Source organism: Callionymus lyra, chromosome 5, assembly GCF_982586985.1.
Source record: "Callionymus lyra chromosome 5, fCalLyr1.hap1.1, whole genome shotgun sequence".
Classification (NCBI taxonomy): domain Eukaryota; kingdom Metazoa; phylum Chordata; class Actinopteri; order Syngnathiformes; family Callionymidae; genus Callionymus; species Callionymus lyra.
In genome coordinates this window covers 1,514,846-1,537,243 of record NC_141822.1, presented here as the reverse complement: position 1 = coordinate 1,537,243, position 22,398 = coordinate 1,514,846, and the positions used below count along the sequence as shown (strand labels likewise).

General features: G+C 39.5%; 1 protein-coding gene across 1 annotated transcript in view; it reads left to right on the top strand.

Annotated features, from left to right (window-relative positions):
• Nucleotides 1-22,398, top strand: part of thnsl2 (threonine synthase-like 2) — a 35,264-nt gene that overhangs the window by 6,093 nt on the left and 6,773 nt on the right. The window contains exons 2-6 of the mRNA XM_087792307.1: nt 17,817-18,039; nt 18,099-18,293; nt 20,728-20,880; nt 20,997-21,221; nt 21,281-21,429. Coding sequence (XP_087648433.1) covers nt 17,817-18,039; nt 18,099-18,293; nt 20,728-20,880; nt 20,997-21,221; nt 21,281-21,429 — 945 coding nt within the window. The remainder of the gene's footprint in view (nt 1-17,816; nt 18,040-18,098; nt 18,294-20,727; nt 20,881-20,996; nt 21,222-21,280; nt 21,430-22,398) is intronic.

Below are 22,398 nucleotides of genomic sequence, written 5' to 3'. Positions count from 1 at the left end.
ACTAAAGTTTTCTTCCCGTCCAGATGTTGTTCTTTGGTCCATATCATCACGAAAAGACTAAAGTTTTCTTCCCGTCCAGATGTTGTTCTTTGGTCCATATCATCACGAAAAGACTAAAGTTTTCTTCCCGTCCAGATGTTGTTCTTTGGTCCATATCATCACGAAAAGACTAAAGTTTTCTTCCCGTCCAGATGTTGTTCTTTGGTCCATATCATCACGAAAAGACTATAGTTTTCTTCCCGTCCAGATGTTGTTCTTTGGTCCATATCATCACGAAAAGACTAAAGTTGTCTTCCCGTCCAGATGTTGTTCTTTGGTCCATATCATCACGAAAAGACTAAAGTTTTCTTCCCGTCCAGATGTTGTTCTTTGGTCAATATCATCACGAAAAGACTAAAGTTTTCTTCCCGTCCAGATGTTGTTCTTTGGTCCATATCATCACGAAAAGACTATAGTTTTCTTCCCGTCCAGATGTTGTTCTTTGGTCCATATCATCACGAAAAGACTAAAGTTGTCTTCCCGTCCAGATGTTGTTCTTTGGTCCATATCATCACGAAAAGACTAAAGTTGTCTTCCCGTCCAGATGTTGTTCTTTGGTCCATATCATCACGAAAAGACTAAAGTTTTCTTCCCGTCCAGATGTTGTTCTTTGGTCCATATCATCACGAAAAGACTAAAGTTTTCTTCCCGTCCAGATGTTGTTCTTTGGTCAATATTACCACGAAAAGACTAAAGTTGTCTTCCCGTCCAGATGTTGTTCTTTGGTCCATATCATCACGAAAAGACTAAAGTTGTCTTCCCGTCCAGATGTTGTTCTTTGGTCCATATCATCACGAAAAGACTAAAGTTGTCTTCCCGTCCAGATGTTGTTCTTTGGTCCATATCATCACGAAAAGACTAAAGTTGTCTTCCCGTCCAGATGTTGTTCTTTGGTCCATATCATCACGAAAAGACTAAAGTTGTCTTCCCGTCCAGATGTTGTTCTTTGGTCCATATCATCACGAAAAGACTAAAGTTGTCTTCCCGTCCAGATGTTGTTCTTTGGTCCATATCATCACGAAAAGACTAAAGTTTTCTTCCCGTCCAGATGTTGTTCTTTGGTCCATATCATCACGAAAAGACTAAAGTTTTCTTCCCGTCCAGATGTTGTTCTTTGGTCCATATCATCACGAAAAGACTAAAGTTGTCTTCCCGTCCAGATGTTGTTCTTTGGTCAATATTACCACGAAAAGACTAAAGTTGTCTTCCCGTCCAGATGTTGTTCTTTGGTCCATATCATCACGAAAAGACTAAAGTTTTCTTCCCGTCCAGATGTTGTTCTTTGGTCAATATTACCACGAAAAGACTAAAGTTGTCTTCCCGTCCAGATGTTGTTCTTTGGTCCATATCATCACGAAAAGACTAAAGTTTTCTTCCCGTCCAGATGTTGTTCTTTGGTCAATATTACCACGAAAAGACTAAAGTTTTCTTCCCGTCCAGATGTTCTTTGGTCAATATTACCACGAAAAGACTAAAGTTGTCTTCCCGTCCAGATGTTGTTCTTTGGTCCATATCATCACGAAAAGACTAAAGTTGTCTTCCCGTCCAGATGTTGTTCTTTGGTCCATATCATCACGAAAAGACTAAAGTTTTCTTCCCGTCCAGATGTTGTTCTTTGGTCCATATCATCACGAAAAGACTAAAGTTGTCTTCCCGTCCAGATGTTGTTCTTTGATCCATATCATCACGAAAAGACTAAAGTTGTCTTCCCGTCCAGATGTTGTTCTTTGGTCCATATCATCATGAAAAGACTAAAGTTTTCTTCCCGTCCAGATGTTGTTCTTTGGTCCATATCATCACGAAAAGACTAAAGTTTTCTTCCCGTCCAGATGTTGTTCTTTGGTCCATATCATCACGAAAAGACTAAAGTTGTCTTCCGGTCCAGATGTTGTTGTTTGGTCCATATCATCACGAAAAGACTAAAGTTTTCTTCCCGTCCAGATGTTGTTCTTTGGTCCATATCATCACGAAAAGACTAAAGTTTTCTTCCCGTCCAGATGTTGTTCTTTGGTCCATATCATGACGAAAAGACTAAAGTTTTCTTCCCGTCCAGATGTTGTTCTTTGGTCCATATCATCACGAAAAGACTAAAGTTTTCTTCCCGTCCAGATGTTGTTCTTTGGTCCATATCATCACGAAAAGACTATAGTTTTCTTCCCGTCCAGATGTTGTTCTTTGGTCCATATCATCACGAAAAGACTAAAGTTGTCTTCCCGTCCAGATGTTGTTCTTTGGTCCATATCATCACAAAAAGACTAAAGTTGTCTTCCCGTCCAGATGTTGTTCTTTGGTCAATATTACCACGAAAAGACTAAAGTTGTCTTCCCGTCCAGATGTTGTTCTTTGGTCCATATCATCACGAAAAGACTAAAGTTTTCTTCCCGTCCAGATGTTGTTCTTTGGTCCATATCATCACGAAAAGACTAAAGTTTTCTTCCCGTCCAGATGTTGTTCTTTGGTCCATATCATCACGAAAAGACTATAGTTTTCTTCCCGTCCAGATGTTGTTCTTTGGTCCATATCATCACGAAAAGACTAAAGTTGTCTTCCCGTCCAGATGTTGTTCTTTGGTCCATATCATCACGAAAAGACTAAAGTTGTCTTCCCGTCCAGATGTTGTTCTTTGGTCAATATTACCACGAAAAGACTAAAGTTGTCTTCCCGTCCAGATGTTGTTCTTTGGTCCATATCATCACGAAAAGACTAAAGTTGTCTTCCCGTCCAGATGTTGTTCTTTGGTCCATATCATCACGAAAAGACTAAAGTTTTCTTCCCGTCCAGATGTTGTTCTTTGGTCAATATTACCACGAAAAGACTAAAGTTGTCTTCCCGTCCAGATGTTGTTCTTTGGTCCATATCATCACGAAAAGACTAAAGTTTTCTTCCCGTCCAGATGTTGTTCTTTGGTCAATATCATCACGAAAAGACTAAAGTTTTCTTCCCGTCCAGATGTTGTTCTTTGGTCCATATCATCACGAAAAGACTAAAGTTGTCTTCCCGTCCAGATGTTGTTCTTTGGTCAATATCATCACGAAAAGACTAAAGTTTTCTTCCCGTCCAGATGTTGTTCTTTGGTCCATATCATCACGAAAAGACTAAAGTTGTCTTCCCGTCCAGATGTTGTTCTTTGGTCCATATCATCACGAAAAGACTAAAGTTGTCTTCCCGTCCAGATGTTGTTCTTTGGTCCATATCATCATGAAAAGACTAAAGTTGTCTTCCCGTCCAGATGTTGTTCTTTGGTCCATATCATCACGAAAAGACTAAAGTTGTCTTCCCGTCCAGATGTTATTCTTTGGTCCATATCATCACGAAAAGACTAAAGTTGTCTTCCCGTCCAGATGTTGTTCTTTGGTCCATATCATCACGAAAAGACAAAAGTTTTCTTCCCGTCCAGATGTTGTTCTTTTGTCCATATTATCACGAAAAGATTAAAGTTGTCTTCCCGTCCAGATGTTGTTCTTTGGTCCATATCATCACGAAAAGACTAAAGTTGTCTTCCCGTCCAGATGTTGTTCTTTGGTCCATATCATCACGAAAAGACTAAAGTTTTCTTCCCGTCCAGATGTTGTTCTTTGGTCCATATCATCACGAAAAGACTAAAGTTGTCTTCCCGTCCAGATGTTGTTCTTTGGTCCATATCATCACGAAAAGACTAAAGTTGTCTTCCCGTCCAGATGTTGTTCTTTGGTCCATATCATCACGAAAAGACTAAAGTTTTCTTCCCGTCCAGATGTTGTTCTTTGGTCCATATCATCACGAAAAGACTAAAGTTGTCTTCCCGTCCAGATGTTGTTCTTTGGTCCATATCATCACGAAAAGACTAAAGTTGTCTTCCCGTCCAGATGTTGTTCTTTGGTCCATATCATCACGAAAAGACTAAAGTTTTCTTCCCGTCCAGATGTTGTTCTTTTGTCCATATTATCACGAAAAGATTAAAGTTGTCTTCCCGTCCAGATGTTGTTCTTTGGTCCATATCATCACGAAAAGACTAAAGTTGTCTTCCCGTCCAGATGTTGTTCTTTGGTCCATATCATCGCGAAAAGACTAAAGTTGTCTTCCCGTCCAGATGTTGTTCTTTGGTCCATATCATCACGAAAAGACTAAAGTTTTCTTCCCGTCCAGATGTTGTTCTTTGGTCCATATTATCACGAAAAGACTAAAGTTTTCTTCCCGTCCAGATGTTGTTCTTTGGTCCATATCATCACGAAAAAACTAAAGTTGTCTTCCCGTCCAGATGTTGTTCTTTGGTCCATATCATCACGAAAAGACTAAAGTTGTCTTCCCATCCAGATGTTGTTCTTTGGTCCATATCATCACGAAAAGACTAAAGTTGTCTTCCCGTCCAGATGTTGTTCTTTGGTCCATATCATCACGAAAAGACTAAAGTTGTCTTCCCGTCCAGATGTTGTTCTTTGGTCCATATCATCACGAAAAGACTAAAGTTGTCTTCCCGTCCAGATGTTGTTCTTTGGTCCATATCATCACGAAAAGACTAAAGTTGTCTTCCCGTCCAGATGTTGTTCTTTGGTCCATATCATCACGAAAAGACTAAAGTTGTCTTCCCGTCCAGATGTTGTTCTTTGGTCCATATCATCACGAAAAGACTAAAGTTTTCTTCCCGTCCAGATGTTGTTCTTTGGTCCATATCATCACGAAAAGACTAAAGTTGTCTTCCCGTCCAGATGTTGTTCTTTGGTCCATATCATCACGAAAAGACTAAAGTTGTCTTCCCGTCCAGATGTTGTTCTTTGGTCCATATCATCACGAAAAGACTAAAGTTGTCTTCCCGTCCAGATGTTGTTCTTTGGTCCATATCATCACGAAAAGACTAAAGTTTTCTTCCCGTCCAGATGTTGTTCTTTGGTCCATATCATCACGAAAAGACTAAAGTTTTCTTCCCGTCCAGATGTTGTTCTTTGGTCCATATCATCACGAAAAGACTAAAGTTTTCTTCCCGTCCAGATGTTGTTCTTTGGTCCATATCATCACGAAAAGACTAAAGTTGTCTTCCCGTCCAGATGTTGTTCTTTGGTCAATATTACCACGAAAAGACTAAAGTTGTCTTCCCGTCCAGATGTTGTTCTTTGGTCCATATCATCACCAAAAGACTAAAGTTTTCTTCCCGTCCAGATGTTGTTCTTTGGTCAATATTACCACGAAAAGACTAAAGTTGTCTTCCCGTCCAGATGTTGTTCTTTGGTCCATATCATCACGAAAAGACTGAAGTTTTCTTCCCGTCCAGATGTTGTTCTTTGGTCAATATTACCACGAAAAGACTAAAGTTTTCTTCCCGTCCAGATGTTCTTTGGTCAATATTACCACGAAAAGACTAAAGTTGTCTTCCCGTCCAGATGTTGTTCTTTGGTCCATATCATCACGAAAAGACTAAAGTTGTCTTCCCGTCCAGATGTTGTTCTTTGGTCCATATCATCACGAAAAGACTAAAGTTTTCTTCCCGTCCAGATGTTGTTCTTTGGTCCATATCATCACGAAAAGACTAAAGTTGTCTTCCCGTCCAGATGTTGTTCTTTGATCCATATCATCACGAAAAGACTAAAGTTTTCTTCCCGTCCAGATGTTGTTCTTTGGTCCATATCATCACGAAAAGACTAAAGTTGTCTTCCGGTCCAGATGTTGTTGTTTGGTCCATATCATCACGAAAAGACTAAAGTTTTCTTCCCGTCCAGATGTTGTTCTTTGGTCCATATCATCACGAAAAGACTAAAGTTTTCTTCCCGTCCAGATGTTGTTCTTTGGTCCATATCATCACGAAAAGACTAAAGTTTTCTTCCCGTCCAGATGTTGTTCTTTGGTCCATATCATCACGAAAAGACTAAAGTTTTCTTCCCGTCCAGATGTTGTTCTTTGGTCCATATCATCACGAAAAGACTAAAGTTTTCTTCCCGTCCAGATGTTGTTCTTTGGTCCATATCATCACGAAAAGACTAAAGTTGTCTTCCCGTCCAGATGTTGTTCTTTGGTCAATATTACCACGAAAAGACTAAAGTTGTCTTCCCGTCCAGATGTTGTTCTTTGGTCCATATCATCACGAAAAGACTAAAGTTTTCTTCCCGTCCAGATGTTGTTCTTTGGTCAATATTACCACGAAAAGACTAAAGTTGTCTTCCCGTCCAGATGTTGTTCTTTGGTCCATATCATCACGAAAAGACTAAAGTTTTCTTCCCGTCCAGATGTTGTTCTTTGGTCAATATTACCACGAAAAGACTAAAGTTGTCTTCCCGTCCAGATGTTGTTCTTTGGTCCATATCATCACGAAAAGACTGAAGTTTTCTTCCCGTCCAGATGTTGTTCTTTGGTCAATATTACCACGAAAAGACTAAAGTTTTCTTCCCGTCCAGATGTTGTTCTTTGGTCAATATTACCACGAAAAGACTAAAGTTGTCTTCCCGTCCAGATGTTGTTCTTTGGTCCATATCATCACGAAAAGACTAAAGTTGTCTTCCCGTCCAGATGTTGTTGTTTGGTCCATATCATCACGAAAAGACTAAAGTTTTCTTCCCGTCCAGATGTTGTTCTTTGGTCAATATTACCACGAAAAGACTAAAGTTGTCTTCCCGTCCAGATGTTGTTCTTTGGTCCATATCATCACGAAAAGACTAAAGTTGTCTTCCCGTCCAGATGTTGTTCTTTGGTCCATATCATCACGAAAAGACTAAAGTTGTCTTCCCGTCCAGATGTTGTTGTTTGGTCCATATCATCACGAAAAGACTAAAGTTTTCTTCCCGTCCAGATGTTGTTCTTTGGTCAATATTACCACGAAAAGACTAAAGTTGTCTTCCCGTCCAGATGTTGTTCTTTGGTCCATATCATCATGAAAAGACTATAGTTGTCTTCCCGTCCAGATGTTGTTCTTTGGTCAATATTACCACGAAAAGACTAAAGTTGTCTTCCCGTCCAGATGTTGTTCTTTGGTCCATATCATCACGAAAAGACTAAAGTTGTCTTCCCGTCCAGATGTTGTTCTTTGGTCCATATCATCACGAAAAGACTAAAGTTGTCTTCCCGTCCAGATGTTGTTCTTTGGTCCATATCATCACGAAAAGACTAAAGTTGTCTTCCCGTCCAGATGTTGTTCTTTGGTCCATATCATCATGAAAAGACTATAGTTGTCTTCCCGTCCAGATGTTGTTCTTTGGTCAATATTACCACGAAAAGACTAAAGTTGTCTTCCCGTCCAGATGTTGTTCTTTGGTCCATATCATCACGAAAAGACTAAAGTTGTCTTCCCGTCCAGATGTTGTTCTTTGGTCCATATCATCACGAAAAGACTAAAGTTGTCTTCCCGTCCAGATGTTGTTCTTTGGTCCATATCATCACGAAAAGACTAAAGTTTTCTTCCCGTCCAGATGTTGTTCTTTTGTCCATATTATCACGAAAAGATTAAAGTTGTCTTCCCGTCCAGATGTTGTTCTTTGGTCCATATCATCACGAAAAGACTAAAGTTGTCTTCCCGTCCAGATGTTGTTCTTTGGTCCATATCATCGCGAAAAGACTAAAGTTGTCTTCCCGTCCAGATGTTGTTCTTTGGTCCATATCATCACGAAAAGACTAAAGTTTTCTTCCCGTCCAGATGTTGTTCTTTGGTCCATATTATCACGAAAAGACTAAAGTTTTCTTCCCGTCCAGATGTTGTTCTTTGGTCCATATCATCACGAAAAAACTAAAGTTGTCTTCCCGTCCAGATGTTGTTCTTTGGTCCATATCATCACGAAAAGACTAAAGTTGTCTTCCCATCCAGATGTTGTTCTTTGGTCCATATCATCACGAAAAGACTAAAGTTGTCTTCCCGTCCAGATGTTGTTCTTTGGTCCATATCATCACGAAAAGACTAAAGTTGTCTTCCCGTCCAGATGTTGTTCTTTGGTCCATATCATCACGAAAAGACTAAAGTTGTCTTCCCGTCCAGATGTTGTTCTTTGGTCCATATCATCACGAAAAGACTAAAGTTGTCTTCCCGTCCAGATGTTGTTCTTTGGTCCATATCATCACGAAAAGACTAAAGTTGTCTTCCCGTCCAGATGTTGTTCTTTGGTCCATATCATCACGAAAAGACTAAAGTTTTCTTCCCGTCCAGATGTTGTTCTTTGGTCCATATCATCACGAAAAGACTAAAGTTGTCTTCCCGTCCAGATGTTGTTCTTTGGTCCATATCATCACGAAAAGACTAAAGTTGTCTTCCCGTCCAGATGTTGTTCTTTGGTCCATATCATCACGAAAAGACTAAAGTTGTCTTCCCGTCCAGATGTTGTTCTTTGGTCCATATCATCACGAAAAGACTAAAGTTTTCTTCCCGTCCAGATGTTGTTCTTTGGTCCATATCATCACGAAAAGACTAAAGTTTTCTTCCCGTCCAGATGTTGTTCTTTGGTCCATATCATCACGAAAAGACTAAAGTTTTCTTCCCGTCCAGATGTTGTTCTTTGGTCCATATCATCACGAAAAGACTAAAGTTGTCTTCCCGTCCAGATGTTGTTCTTTGGTCAATATTACCACGAAAAGACTAAAGTTGTCTTCCCGTCCAGATGTTGTTCTTTGGTCCATATCATCACGAAAAGACTAAAGTTTTCTTCCCGTCCAGATGTTGTTCTTTGGTCAATATTACCACGAAAAGACTAAAGTTGTCTTCCCGTCCAGATGTTGTTCTTTGGTCCATATCATCACGAAAAGACTGAAGTTTTCTTCCCGTCCAGATGTTGTTCTTTGGTCAATATTACCACGAAAAGACTAAAGTTTTCTTCCCGTCCAGATGTTCTTTGGTCAATATTACCACGAAAAGACTAAAGTTGTCTTCCCGTCCAGATGTTGTTCTTTGGTCCATATCATCACGAAAAGACTAAAGTTGTCTTCCCGTCCAGATGTTGTTCTTTGGTCCATATCATCACGAAAAGACTAAAGTTTTCTTCCCGTCCAGATGTTGTTCTTTGGTCCATATCATCACGAAAAGACTAAAGTTGTCTTCCCGTCCAGATGTTGTTCTTTGATCCATATCATCACGAAAAGACTAAAGTTTTCTTCCCGTCCAGATGTTGTTCTTTGGTCCATATCATCACGAAAAGACTAAAGTTGTCTTCCGGTCCAGATGTTGTTGTTTGGTCCATATCATCACGAAAAGACTAAAGTTTTCTTCCCGTCCAGATGTTGTTCTTTGGTCCATATCATCACGAAAAGACTAAAGTTTTCTTCCCGTCCAGATGTTGTTCTTTGGTCCATATCATCACGAAAAGACTAAAGTTTTCTTCCCGTCCAGATGTTGTTCTTTGGTCCATATCATCACGAAAAGACTAAAGTTTTCTTCCCGTCCAGATGTTGTTCTTTGGTCCATATCATCACGAAAAGACTAAAGTTTTCTTCCCGTCCAGATGTTGTTCTTTGGTCCATATCATCACGAAAAGACTAAAGTTGTCTTCCCGTCCAGATGTTGTTCTTTGGTCAATATTACCACGAAAAGACTAAAGTTGTCTTCCCGTCCAGATGTTGTTCTTTGGTCCATATCATCACGAAAAGACTAAAGTTTTCTTCCCGTCCAGATGTTGTTCTTTGGTCAATATTACCACGAAAAGACTAAAGTTGTCTTCCCGTCCAGATGTTGTTCTTTGGTCCATATCATCACGAAAAGACTAAAGTTTTCTTCCCGTCCAGATGTTGTTCTTTGGTCAATATTACCACGAAAAGACTAAAGTTGTCTTCCCGTCCAGATGTTGTTCTTTGGTCCATATCATCACGAAAAGACTGAAGTTTTCTTCCCGTCCAGATGTTGTTCTTTGGTCAATATTACCACGAAAAGACTAAAGTTTTCTTCCCGTCCAGATGTTGTTCTTTGGTCAATATTACCACGAAAAGACTAAAGTTGTCTTCCCGTCCAGATGTTGTTCTTTGGTCCATATCATCACGAAAAGACTAAAGTTGTCTTCCCGTCCAGATGTTGTTGTTTGGTCCATATCATCACGAAAAGACTAAAGTTTTCTTCCCGTCCAGATGTTGTTCTTTGGTCAATATTACCACGAAAAGACTAAAGTTGTCTTCCCGTCCAGATGTTGTTCTTTGGTCCATATCATCACGAAAAGACTAAAGTTGTCTTCCCGTCCAGATGTTGTTCTTTGGTCCATATCATCACGAAAAGACTAAAGTTGTCTTCCCGTCCAGATGTTGTTGTTTGGTCCATATCATCACGAAAAGACTAAAGTTTTCTTCCCGTCCAGATGTTGTTCTTTGGTCAATATTACCACGAAAAGACTAAAGTTGTCTTCCCGTCCAGATGTTGTTCTTTGGTCCATATCATCATGAAAAGACTATAGTTGTCTTCCCGTCCAGATGTTGTTCTTTGGTCAATATTACCACGAAAAGACTAAAGTTGTCTTCCCGTCCAGATGTTGTTCTTTGGTCCATATCATCACGAAAAGACTAAAGTTGTCTTCCCGTCCAGATGTTGTTCTTTGGTCCATATCATCACGAAAAGACTAAAGTTTTCTTCCCGTCCAGATGTTGTTCTTTGGTCCATATCATCACGAAAAGACTAAAGTTTTCTTCCCGTCCAGATGTTGTTCTTTGGTCCATATCATCACGAAAAGACTAAAGTTGTCTTCCCGTCCAGATGTTGTTCTTTGGTCAATATTACCACGAAAAGACTAAAGTTGTCTTCCCGTCCAGATGTTGTTCTTTGGTCCATATCATCACGAAAAGACTAAAGTTTTCTTCCCGTCCAGATGTTGTTCTTTGGTCAATATTACCACGAAAAGACTAAAGTTGTCTTCCCGTCCAGATGTTGTTCTTTGGTCCATATCATCACGAAAAGACTGAAGTTTTCTTCCCGTCCAGATGTTGTTCTTTGGTCAATATTACCACGAAAAGACTAAAGTTTTCTTCCCGTCCAGATGTTCTTTGGTCAATATTACCACGAAAAGACTAAAGTTGTCTTCCCGTCCAGATGTTGTTCTTTGGTCCATATCATCACGAAAAGACTAAAGTTGTCTTCCCGTCCAGATGTTGTTCTTTGGTCCATATCATCACGAAAAGACTAAAGTTTTCTTCCCGTCCAGATGTTGTTCTTTGGTCCATATCATCACGAAAAGACTAAAGTTGTCTTCCGGTCCAGATGTTGTTGTTTGGTCCATATCATCACGAAAAGACTAAAGTTTTCTTCCCGTCCAGATGTTGTTCTTTGGTCCATATCATCACGAAAAGACTAAAGTTTTCTTCCCGTCCAGATGTTGTTCTTTGGTCCATATCATCACGAAAAGACTAAAGTTTTCTTCCCGTCCAGATGTTGTTCTTTGGTCCATATCATCACGAAAAGACTAAAGTTTTCTTCCCGTCCAGATGTTGTTCTTTGGTCCATATCATCACGAAAAGACTAAAGTTTTCTTCCCGTCCAGATGTTGTTCTTTGGTCCATATCATCACGAAAAGACTAAAGTTGTCTTCCCGTCCAGATGTTGTTCTTTGGTCAATATTACCACGAAAAGACTAAAGTTGTCTTCCCGTCCAGATGTTGTTCTTTGGTCCATATCATCACGAAAAGACTAAAGTTTTCTTCCCGTCCAGATGTTGTTCTTTGGTCAATATTACCACGAAAAGACTAAAGTTGTCTTCCCGTCCAGATGTTGTTCTTTGGTCCATATCATCACGAAAAGACTAAAGTTTTCTTCCCGTCCAGATGTTGTTCTTTGGTCAATATTACCACGAAAAGACTAAAGTTGTCTTCCCGTCCAGATGTTGTTCTTTGGTCCATATCATCACGAAAAGACTGAAGTTTTCTTCCCGTCCAGATGTTGTTCTTTGGTCAATATTACCACGAAAAGACTAAAGTTTTCTTCCCGTCCAGATGTTGTTCTTTGGTCAATATTACCACGAAAAGACTAAAGTTGTCTTCCCGTCCAGATGTTGTTCTTTGGTCCATATCATCACGAAAAGACTAAAGTTGTCTTCCCGTCCAGATGTTGTTGTTTGGTCCATATCATCACGAAAAGACTAAAGTTTTCTTCCCGTCCAGATGTTGTTCTTTGGTCAATATTACCACGAAAAGACTAAAGTTGTCTTCCCGTCCAGATGTTGTTCTTTGGTCCATATCATCACGAAAAGACTAAAGTTGTCTTCCCGTCCAGATGTTGTTCTTTGGTCCATATCATCACGAAAAGACTAAAGTTGTCTTCCCGTCCAGATGTTGTTGTTTGGTCCATATCATCACGAAAAGACTAAAGTTTTCTTCCCGTCCAGATGTTGTTCTTTGGTCAATATTACCACGAAAAGACTAAAGTTGTCTTCCCGTCCAGATGTTGTTCTTTGGTCCATATCATCATGAAAAGACTATAGTTGTCTTCCCGTCCAGATGTTGTTCTTTGGTCAATATTACCACGAAAAGACTAAAGTTGTCTTCCCGTCCAGATGTTGTTCTTTGGTCCATATCATCACGAAAAGACTAAAGTTGTCTTCCCGTCCAGATGTTGTTCTTTGGTCCATATCATCACGAAAAGACTAAAGTTGTCTTCCCGTCCAGATGTTGTTCTTTGGTCCATATCATCACGAAAAGACTAAAGTTGTCTTCCCGTCCAGATGTTGTTCTTTGGTCCATATCATCATGAAAAGACTATAGTTGTCTTCCCGTCCAGATGTTGTTCTTTGGTCAATATTACCACGAAAAGACTAAAGTTGTCTTCCCGTCCAGATGTTGTTCTTTGGTCCATATCATCACGAAAAGACTAAAGTTGTCTTCCCGTCCAGATGTTGTTCTTTGGTCCATATCATCACGAAAAGACTAAAGTTGTCTTCCCGTCCAGATGTTGTTCTTTGGTCCATATCATCACGAAAAGACTAAAGTTGTCTTCCCGTCCAGATGTTGTTCTTTGGTCCATATCATCACGAAAAGACTAAAGTTGTCTTCCCGTCCAGATGTTGTTCTTTGGTCCATATCATCACGAAAAGACTAAAGTTGTCTTCCCGTCCAGATGTTGTTCTTTGGTCCATATCATCACGAAAAGACTAAAGTTTTCTTCCCGTCCAGATGTTGTTCTTTGGTCCATATCATCACGAAAAGACTAAAGTTGTCTTCCCGTCCAGATGTTGTTCTTTGGTCCATATCATCACGAAAAGACTAAAGTTGTCTTCCCGTCCAGATGTTGTTCTTTGGTCCATATCATCACGAAAAGACTAAAGTTGTCTTCCCGTCCAGATGTTGTTCTTTGGTCCATATCATCACGAAAAGACTAAAGTTTTCTTCCCGTCCAGATGTTGTTCTTTGGTCCATATCATCACGAAAAGACTAAAGTTTTCTTCCCGTCCAGATGTTGTTCTTTGGTCCATATCATCACGAAAAGACTAAAGTTTTCTTCCCGTCCAGATGTTGTTCTTTGGTCCATATCATCACGAAAAGACTAAAGTTGTCTTCCCGTCCAGATGTTGTTCTTTGGTCAATATTACCACGAAAAGACTAAAGTTGTCTTCCCGTCCAGATGTTGTTCTTTGGTCCATATCATCACGAAAAGACTAAAGTTTTCTTCCCGTCCAGATGTTGTTCTTTGGTCAATATTACCACGAAAAGACTAAAGTTGTCTTCCCGTCCAGATGTTGTTCTTTGGTCCATATCATCACGAAAAGACTGAAGTTTTCTTCCCGTCCAGATGTTGTTCTTTGGTCAATATTACCACGAAAAGACTAAAGTTTTCTTCCCGTCCAGATGTTCTTTGGTCAATATTACCACGAAAAGACTAAAGTTGTCTTCCCGTCCAGATGTTGTTCTTTGGTCCATATCATCACGAAAAGACTAAAGTTGTCTTCCCGTCCAGATGTTGTTCTTTGGTCCATATCATCACGAAAAGACTAAAGTTTTCTTCCCGTCCAGATGTTGTTCTTTGGTCCATATCATCACGAAAAGACTAAAGTTGTCTTCCCGTCCAGATGTTGTTCTTTGATCCATATCATCACGAAAAGACTAAAGTTTTCTTCCCGTCCAGATGTTGTTCTTTGGTCCATATCATCACGAAAAGACTAAAGTTGTCTTCCGGTCCAGATGTTGTTGTTTGGTCCATATCATCACGAAAAGACTAAAGTTTTCTTCCCGTCCAGATGTTGTTCTTTGGTCCATATCATCACGAAAAGACTAAAGTTTTCTTCCCGTCCAGATGTTGTTCTTTGGTCCATATCATCACGAAAAGACTAAAGTTTTCTTCCCGTCCAGATGTTGTTCTTTGGTCCATATCATCACGAAAAGACTAAAGTTTTCTTCCCGTCCAGATGTTGTTCTTTGGTCCATATCATCACGAAAAGACTAAAGTTTTCTTCCCGTCCAGATGTTGTTCTTTGGTCCATATCATCACGAAAAGACTAAAGTTGTCTTCCCGTCCAGATGTTGTTCTTTGGTCAATATTACCACGAAAAGACTAAAGTTGTCTTCCCGTCCAGATGTTGTTCTTTGGTCCATATCATCACGAAAAGACTAAAGTTTTCTTCCCGTCCAGATGTTGTTCTTTGGTCAATATTACCACGAAAAGACTAAAGTTGTCTTCCCGTCCAGATGTTGTTCTTTGGTCCATATCATCACGAAAAGACTAAAGTTTTCTTCCCGTCCAGATGTTGTTCTTTGGTCAATATTACCACGAAAAGACTAAAGTTGTCTTCCCGTCCAGATGTTGTTCTTTGGTCAATATTACCACGAAAAGACTAAAGTTGTCTTCCCGTCCAGATGTTGTTCTTTGGTCCATATCATCACGAAAAGACTAAAGTTTTCTTCCCGTCCAGATGTTGTTCTTTGGTCAATATTACCACGAAAAGACTAAAGTTGTCTTCCCGTCCAGATGTTGTTCTTTGGTCCATATCATCACGAAAAGACTAAAGTTTTCTTCCCGTCCAGATGTTGTTCTTTGGTCAATATTACCACGAAAAGACTAAAGTTGTCTTCCCGTCCAGATGTTGTTCTTTGGTCCATATCATCACGAAAAGACTGAAGTTTTCTTCCCGTCCAGATGTTGTTCTTTGGTCAATATTACCACGAAAAGACTAAAGTTTTCTTCCCGTCCAGATGTTGTTCTTTGGTCAATATTACCACGAAAAGACTAAAGTTGTCTTCCCGTCCAGATGTTGTTCTTTGGTCCATATCATCACGAAAAGACTAAAGTTGTCTTCCCGTCCAGATGTTGTTGTTTGGTCCATATCATCACGAAAAGACTAAAGTTTTCTTCCCGTCCAGATGTTGTTCTTTGGTCAATATTACCACGAAAAGACTAAAGTTGTCTTCCCGTCCAGATGTTGTTCTTTGGTCCATATCATCACGAAAAGACTAAAGTTGTCTTCCCGTCCAGATGTTGTTCTTTGGTCCATATCATCACGAAAAGACTAAAGTTGTCTTCCCGTCCAGATGTTGTTGTTTGGTCCATATCATCACGAAAAGACTAAAGTTTTCTTCCCGTCCAGATGTTGTTCTTTGGTCAATATTACCACGAAAAGACTAAAGTTGTCTTCCCGTCCAGATGTTGTTCTTTGGTCCATATCATCATGAAAAGACTATAGTTGTCTTCCCGTCCAGATGTTGTTCTTTGGTCAATATTACCACGAAAAGACTAAAGTTGTCTTCCCGTCCAGATGTTGTTCTTTGGTCCATATCATCACGAAAAGACTAAAGTTGTCTTCCCGTCCAGATGTTGTTCTTTGGTCCATATCATCACGAAAAGACTAAAGTTGTCTTCCCGTCCAGATGTTGTTCTTTGGTCCATATCATCACGAAAAGACTAAAGTTGTCTTCCCGTCCAGATGTTGTTCTTTGGTCCATATCATCATGAAAAGACTATAGTTGTCTTCCCGTCCAGATGTTGTTCTTTGGTCAATATTACCACGAAAAGACTAAAGTTGTCTTCCCGTCCAGATGTTGTTCTTTGGTCCATATCATCACGAAAAGACTAAAGTTGTCTTCCCGTCCAGATGTTGTTCTTTGGTCCATATCATCACGAAAAGACTAAAGTTTTCTTCCCGTCCAGATGTTGTTCTTTGGTCCATATCATCACGAAAAGACTAAAGTTGTCTTCCCGTCCAGATGTTGTTCTTTGATCCATATCATCACGAAAAGACTAAAGTTTTCTTCCCGTCCAGATGTTGTTCTTTGGTCCATATCATCACGAAAAGACTAAAGTTGTCTTCCGGTCCAGATGTTGTTGTTTGGTCCATATCATCACGAAAAGACTAAAGTTTTCTTCCCGTCCAGATGTTGTTCTTTGGTCCATATCATCACGAAAAGACTAAAGTTTTCTTCCCGTCCAGATGTTGTTCTTTGGTCCATATCATCACGAAAAGACTAAAGTTTTCTTCCCGTCCAGATGTTGTTCTTTGGTCCATATCATCACGAAAAGACTAAAGTTTTCTTCCCGTCCAGATGTTGTTCTTTGGTCCATATCATCACGAAAAGACTAAAGTTTTCTTCCCGTCCAGATGTTGTTCTTTGGTCCATATCATCACGAAAAGACTAAAGTTGTCTTCCCGTCCAGATGTTGTTCTTTGGTCAATATTACCACGAAAAGACTAAAGTTGTCTTCCCGTCCAGATGTTGTTCTTTGGTCCATATCATCACGAAAAGACTAAAGTTTTCTTCCCGTCCAGATGTTGTTCTTTGGTCAATATTACCACGAAAAGACTAAAGTTGTCTTCCCGTCCAGATGTTGTTCTTTGGTCCATATCATCACGAAAAGACTAAAGTTTTCTTCCCGTCCAGATGTTGTTCTTTGGTCAATATTACCACGAAAAGACTAAAGTTGTCTTCCCGTCCAGATGTTGTTCTTTGGTCCATATCATCACGAAAAGACTGAAGTTTTCTTCCCGTCCAGATGTTGTTCTTTGGTCAATATTACCACGAAAAGACTAAAGTTTTCTTCCCGTCCAGATGTTGTTCTTTGGTCAATATTACCACGAAAAGACTAAAGTTGTCTTCCCGTCCAGATGTTGTTCTTTGGTCCATATCATCACGAAAAGACTAAAGTTGTCTTCCCGTCCAGATGTTGTTGTTTGGTCCATATCATCACGAAAAGACTAAAGTTTTCTTCCCGTCCAGATGTTGTTCTTTGGTCAATATTACCACGAAAAGACTAAAGTTGTCTTCCCGTCCAGATGTTGTTCTTTGGTCCATATCATCACGAAAAGACTAAAGTTGTCTTCCCGTCCAGATGTTGTTCTTTGGTCCATATCATCACGAAAAGACTAAAGTTGTCTTCCCGTCCAGATGTTGTTGTTTGGTCCATATCATCACGAAAAGACTAAAGTTTTCTTCCCGTCCAGATGTTGTTCTTTGGTCAATATTACCACGAAAAGACTAAAGTTGTCTTCCCGTCCAGATGTTGTTCTTTGGTCCATATCATCATGAAAAGACTATAGTTGTCTTCCCGTCCAGATGTTGTTCTTTGGTCAATATTACCACGAAAAGACTAAAGTTGTCTTCCCGTCCAGATGTTGTTCTTTGGTCCATATCATCACGAAAAGACTAAAGTTGTCTTCCCGTCCAGATGTTGTTCTTTGGTCCATATCATCACGAAAAGACTAAAGTTGTCTTCCCGTCCAGATGTTGTTCTTTGGTCCATATCATCACGAAAAGACTAAAGTTGTCTTCCCGTCCAGATGTTGTTCTTTGGTCCATATCATCATGAAAAGACTAAAGTTGTCTTCCCGTCCAGATGTTGTTCTTTGGTCCATATCATCATGAAAAGACTATAGTTTTCTTCCCGTCCAGATGTTGTTCTTTGGTCCATATCATCACGAAAAGACTAAAGTTGTCTTCCCGTCCAGATGTTGTTCTGCAGCACCAGAGGTGGCGTCTGTGGACGGAGCTTCGAGGACGTTCTCTTCTCCGGCTTCGCTCCGGACGGCGGGATGTTCATGCCGGAGACGGTTCCTCTCCTGAGCCGCGACACTCTGCGGCGCTGGAGGTCGCTGAGCTACGTTGAGACGGTGGTGGAGGTCGCGTCGCTCTTCGTGCCCGACGACGCCATCCCGGCGGACGACCTGCGGGGTGAGCGGGTGTTTGACCTGCGGGGTCAGGCGCTGACCTCTGACCTCTGACCTCTGCAGCTCTGGTGACCGCCGCTCTCTCCGGGTTCTCCGTCCCGGAGGTGGTCCGGCTGGTGGAGCTGAAGGACGGACTCTCGGTGCTGGAGCTCTTCCATGGAGACACGCTGGCCTTCAAGGATCTGGCCATGACCTGCACCGTCCACTTCCTGGACTACTTCCTGCAGAAGAAGAACAGCCGCGCCACAGTCGTCGTCGGTAATAACATGTGTATGATCTATATATGGTTATCGATAATAAACACAGATATTATTGATAATAAACACAGATATTATTGATAATAAATACATGGATATTATTGATAATAAGCACAGATATTATTGATAATAAATACATGGATATTATTGATAATAATCACAGATATTATTGATAATAAATACATGGATATTATTGATAATAATCACAGATATTATTGATAATAAATACATGTTTATTATTGATAATAAACACCTGAATATTATTGATAATAAACACACAGATATTATCGATAATAAACACAGATATTATCGATAATAAACACAGATATTATTGATAATAATCACAGATATTATCGATAATAAATACATGGATATTATTGATAATAAACACAGATATTATTGATAATAAATACATGGATATTATTGATAATAAACACAGATATTATTGATAATAAATACATGGATATTATTGATAATAATCCCAGATATTATTGATAATAAATACATGTTTATTATTGATAATAAACACCTGAATATTATTGATAATAAACACACAGATATTATCGATAATAAACACAGATATTATCGATAATAAACACAGATATTATTGATAATAATCACAGATATTATTGATAATAAACACAGATATTATCGATTATAAACACAGATATTATTGATAATAAACACAGATATTATCGATAATAAACACAGATATTATTGATAATAAACACAGATATTATCGATAATAAACACAGATATTATCAATAATAATCACAGATATTATTGATAATAAGCACCTGAATATTATTGATAATAAACACATGGATATTATTGATAAAAAAAACACACATATATTATCGATAATAAACACATGGATATTATTGATAATAAACACATGGATATTATTGATAATAAACACATGGATATTATTGATAATAAATACAGAGATTATTCATAATAAACACATAGATATAATTGATAATAAACGCATGGATATTATTGATAATAAACACATGGATATTATTGATAATAAACACATAGATATAATTGATAATAAACGCATGGATATTATTGATAATAAACGCATGGATATTATTGATAATAAACACATGGATATTATTGATAATAAACACATAGATATAATTGATAATAAACGCATGGATATTATTGATAATAAACGCATGGATATTATTGATAATAAACACATGGATATTATTGATAATAAACACATAGATATAATTGATAATAAACGCATGGATATTATTGATAATAAACACAGATCAGTTTCTACAGATGTTTCTACAGATGTTTCTTAAGTTTTTTCTCCAGATGTTTCTTAAGTTGTTTCTAAAGATGTTTCTACAGATGTTTCTACAGATGTTTCTAAAGATGTTTCTACAGTTGTTTCTAAAGATGTTTCTACAGATGTTTCTACAGATGTTTCTAAAGATGTTTCTACAGATGTTTCTAAAGATGTTTCTACAGATGTTTCTAAAGATGTTTCTACAGATGTTTCTACAGATGTTTCTAAAGATGTTTCTACAGCTGTTTCTAAAGATGTTTCTACAGATGTTTCTACAGATGTTTCTAAAGATGTTTCTACAGATGTTTCTACAGATGTTTCTACAGATGTTTCTAAAGATGTTTCTACAGATGTTTCTACAGATGTTTCTAAAGATGTTTCTACAGATGTTTCTACAGATGTTTCTAAAGATGTTTCTACAGATTTTTCTAAAGTTGTTTCTAAAGATGTTTCTACAGATGTTTCTACAGATGTTTCTAAAGATGTTTCTAATGATGTTTCTACAGATGTTTCTAAAGATGTTTCTACAGATTTTTCTTAAGTCGTTTCTACAGATGTTTCTACAGTTGTTTCTACAGTTGTTTCTACAGATGTTTCTACAGTTCTTTCTACAGATGTTTCTTCAGTTCTTTCTACAGATGTTTCTACAGTTCTTTCTACAGATGTTTCTTCAGTTGTTTCTACAGATGTTTCTACAGTTGTTTCTGTAGATGTTTCTACAGATGTTTCTACAGATGTTTCTACAGTTCTTTCCACAGATGTTTCTTCAGTTCTTTCTACGGATGTTTCAACAGATGTTTCTACAGATGTTTCTTCAGTTCTTTCTACAGTTCTTTCTACAGATCTTTCTACAGTTCTTTCTACAGATGTTTCTACAGTTCTTTCTACAGATGTTTCTTCAGTTGTTTCTACAGATGTTTCTACAGTTGTTTCTGTAGATGTTTCTACAGATGTTTCTACAGTTCTTTCCACAGATGTTTCTTCAGTTCTTTCTACGGATGTTTCTACAGATGTTTCTACAGATGTTTCTTCAGTTCTTTCTACAGTTCTTTCTACAGATCTTTCTACAGTTCTTTCTACAGATGTTTCTACAGATGTTTCTACAGATGTTTCTCTCCTGGTTCTTCTGCAGGTACTTCAGGAGACACGGGAGGTTCTGCGGTACAAAGTGCTAAAGGTCTGTCTGGACTGGACGTGCTGGTGATTTACCCTCGTGGACGAGTGACGCCGGTGCAGGAGAGTCACATGATCACCTGCCTGGACGACAACATCCACGTGTTTGCAGGTCAACCTTGGATTAGATGTTTCACTGTTTTATTTATGTTTTCCTTTGTTTTATTTTATTTTACATCTCATTTGTTTTGATCTCATTTGAATTTTCTTGCCTCGTCTCGACTGCAGCCGACGGTTCGTCCGACGACATCGATGGACCTCTTCGTCGTCTGTTCCTGGACCAGGACCTGGTGAAGTCTCTGAGGCTCATCAGTCTCAACTCGGTCAACTGGTCCAGGATCATGGTCCAGCTGGCCCACTTCATCTACGCCTACCTGCAGCTGTGCCCCGAGGCCCCGGAGCTGCCTGAGTTGGAGGTGGTGGTTCCCACCGGAGGAGCCGGAAACATCACAGGTCGGTTCCGTCCGTCGACGTCCGACCGACGCGCTAACGTTGTTGGTGATGCGTCTCAGCCGGATGCATCGTCCGACAGATGGGGGTTCCTCTGAAGCTGGTTGCCATGGTGAACTCTAACGACATCGTGCACAGGACCGTGACCTCAGGTGACCTCAGCATGGCCGCAGAGGTCACGAGGACGCTGGCGTCTGCCATCGACATCCAGGTCTGATGAACACACTTGTGTCGTTGTTCTTTAATATTTATGATTATTTTCTTCTTTTAATAAATACATATTCATTTGTTTTGATTTGTTCTTTCTTTTTTGGTTAGTTATTTATTTTGGTTCTTCTTTTTTTCATTTATTTTTGTTAGTTTTGGTCTAATTATGTCTTTTTGTTCATATTTAAATTTTAGTTGAATGTTGTTGTGTCGTGTTGTGTTGTGTTGTGTTGTGTTGTGTTGTGTTGTGTTGTGTTGTGTTGTGTTGTGTTGTGTTGTGTTGTGTCCTGACATTATTGCAGTTGTGACCCAGAGTTGTGACCCAGAGTTGTGACCCAGAGTTGTGACCCAGAGTTGTGACTCAGAGTTGTGACCCAGAGTTGTGACCCAGAGTTGTGACTCAGAGTTGTGACCCAGAGTTGTGACCCGGAGTTGTGACCCAGAGTTGTGACCCAGAGTTGTGACTCAGAGTTGTGACCCAGAGTTGTGACCCGGAGTTGTGACCCAGAGTTGTGACTCAGAGTTGTGACTCAGAGTTGTGACCCAGAGTTGTGACCCGGAGTTGTGACCCAGAGTTGTGACCCAGAGTTGTGACTCAGAGTTGTGACTCAGAGTTGTGACTCAGAGTTGTGACCCAGAGTTGTGACCCGGAGTTGTGACCCAGAGTTGTGACTCAGAGTTGTGACCCAGAGTTGTGACCCAGAGTTGTGACTCAGAGTTGTGACTCAGAGTTGTGACCCGGAGTTGTGACCCAGAGTTGTGACCCAGAGTTGTGACTCAGAGTTGTGACCCAGAGTTGTGACTCAGAGTTGTGACCCGGAGTTGTGACCCAGAGTTGTGACTCAGAGTTGTGACCCAGAGTTGTGACCCAGAGTTGTGACTCAGAGTTGTGACCCAGAGTTGTGACCCAGAGTTGTGACCCAGAGTTGTGACCCGGAGTTGTGACCCAGAGTTGTGACCCGGAGTTGTGACC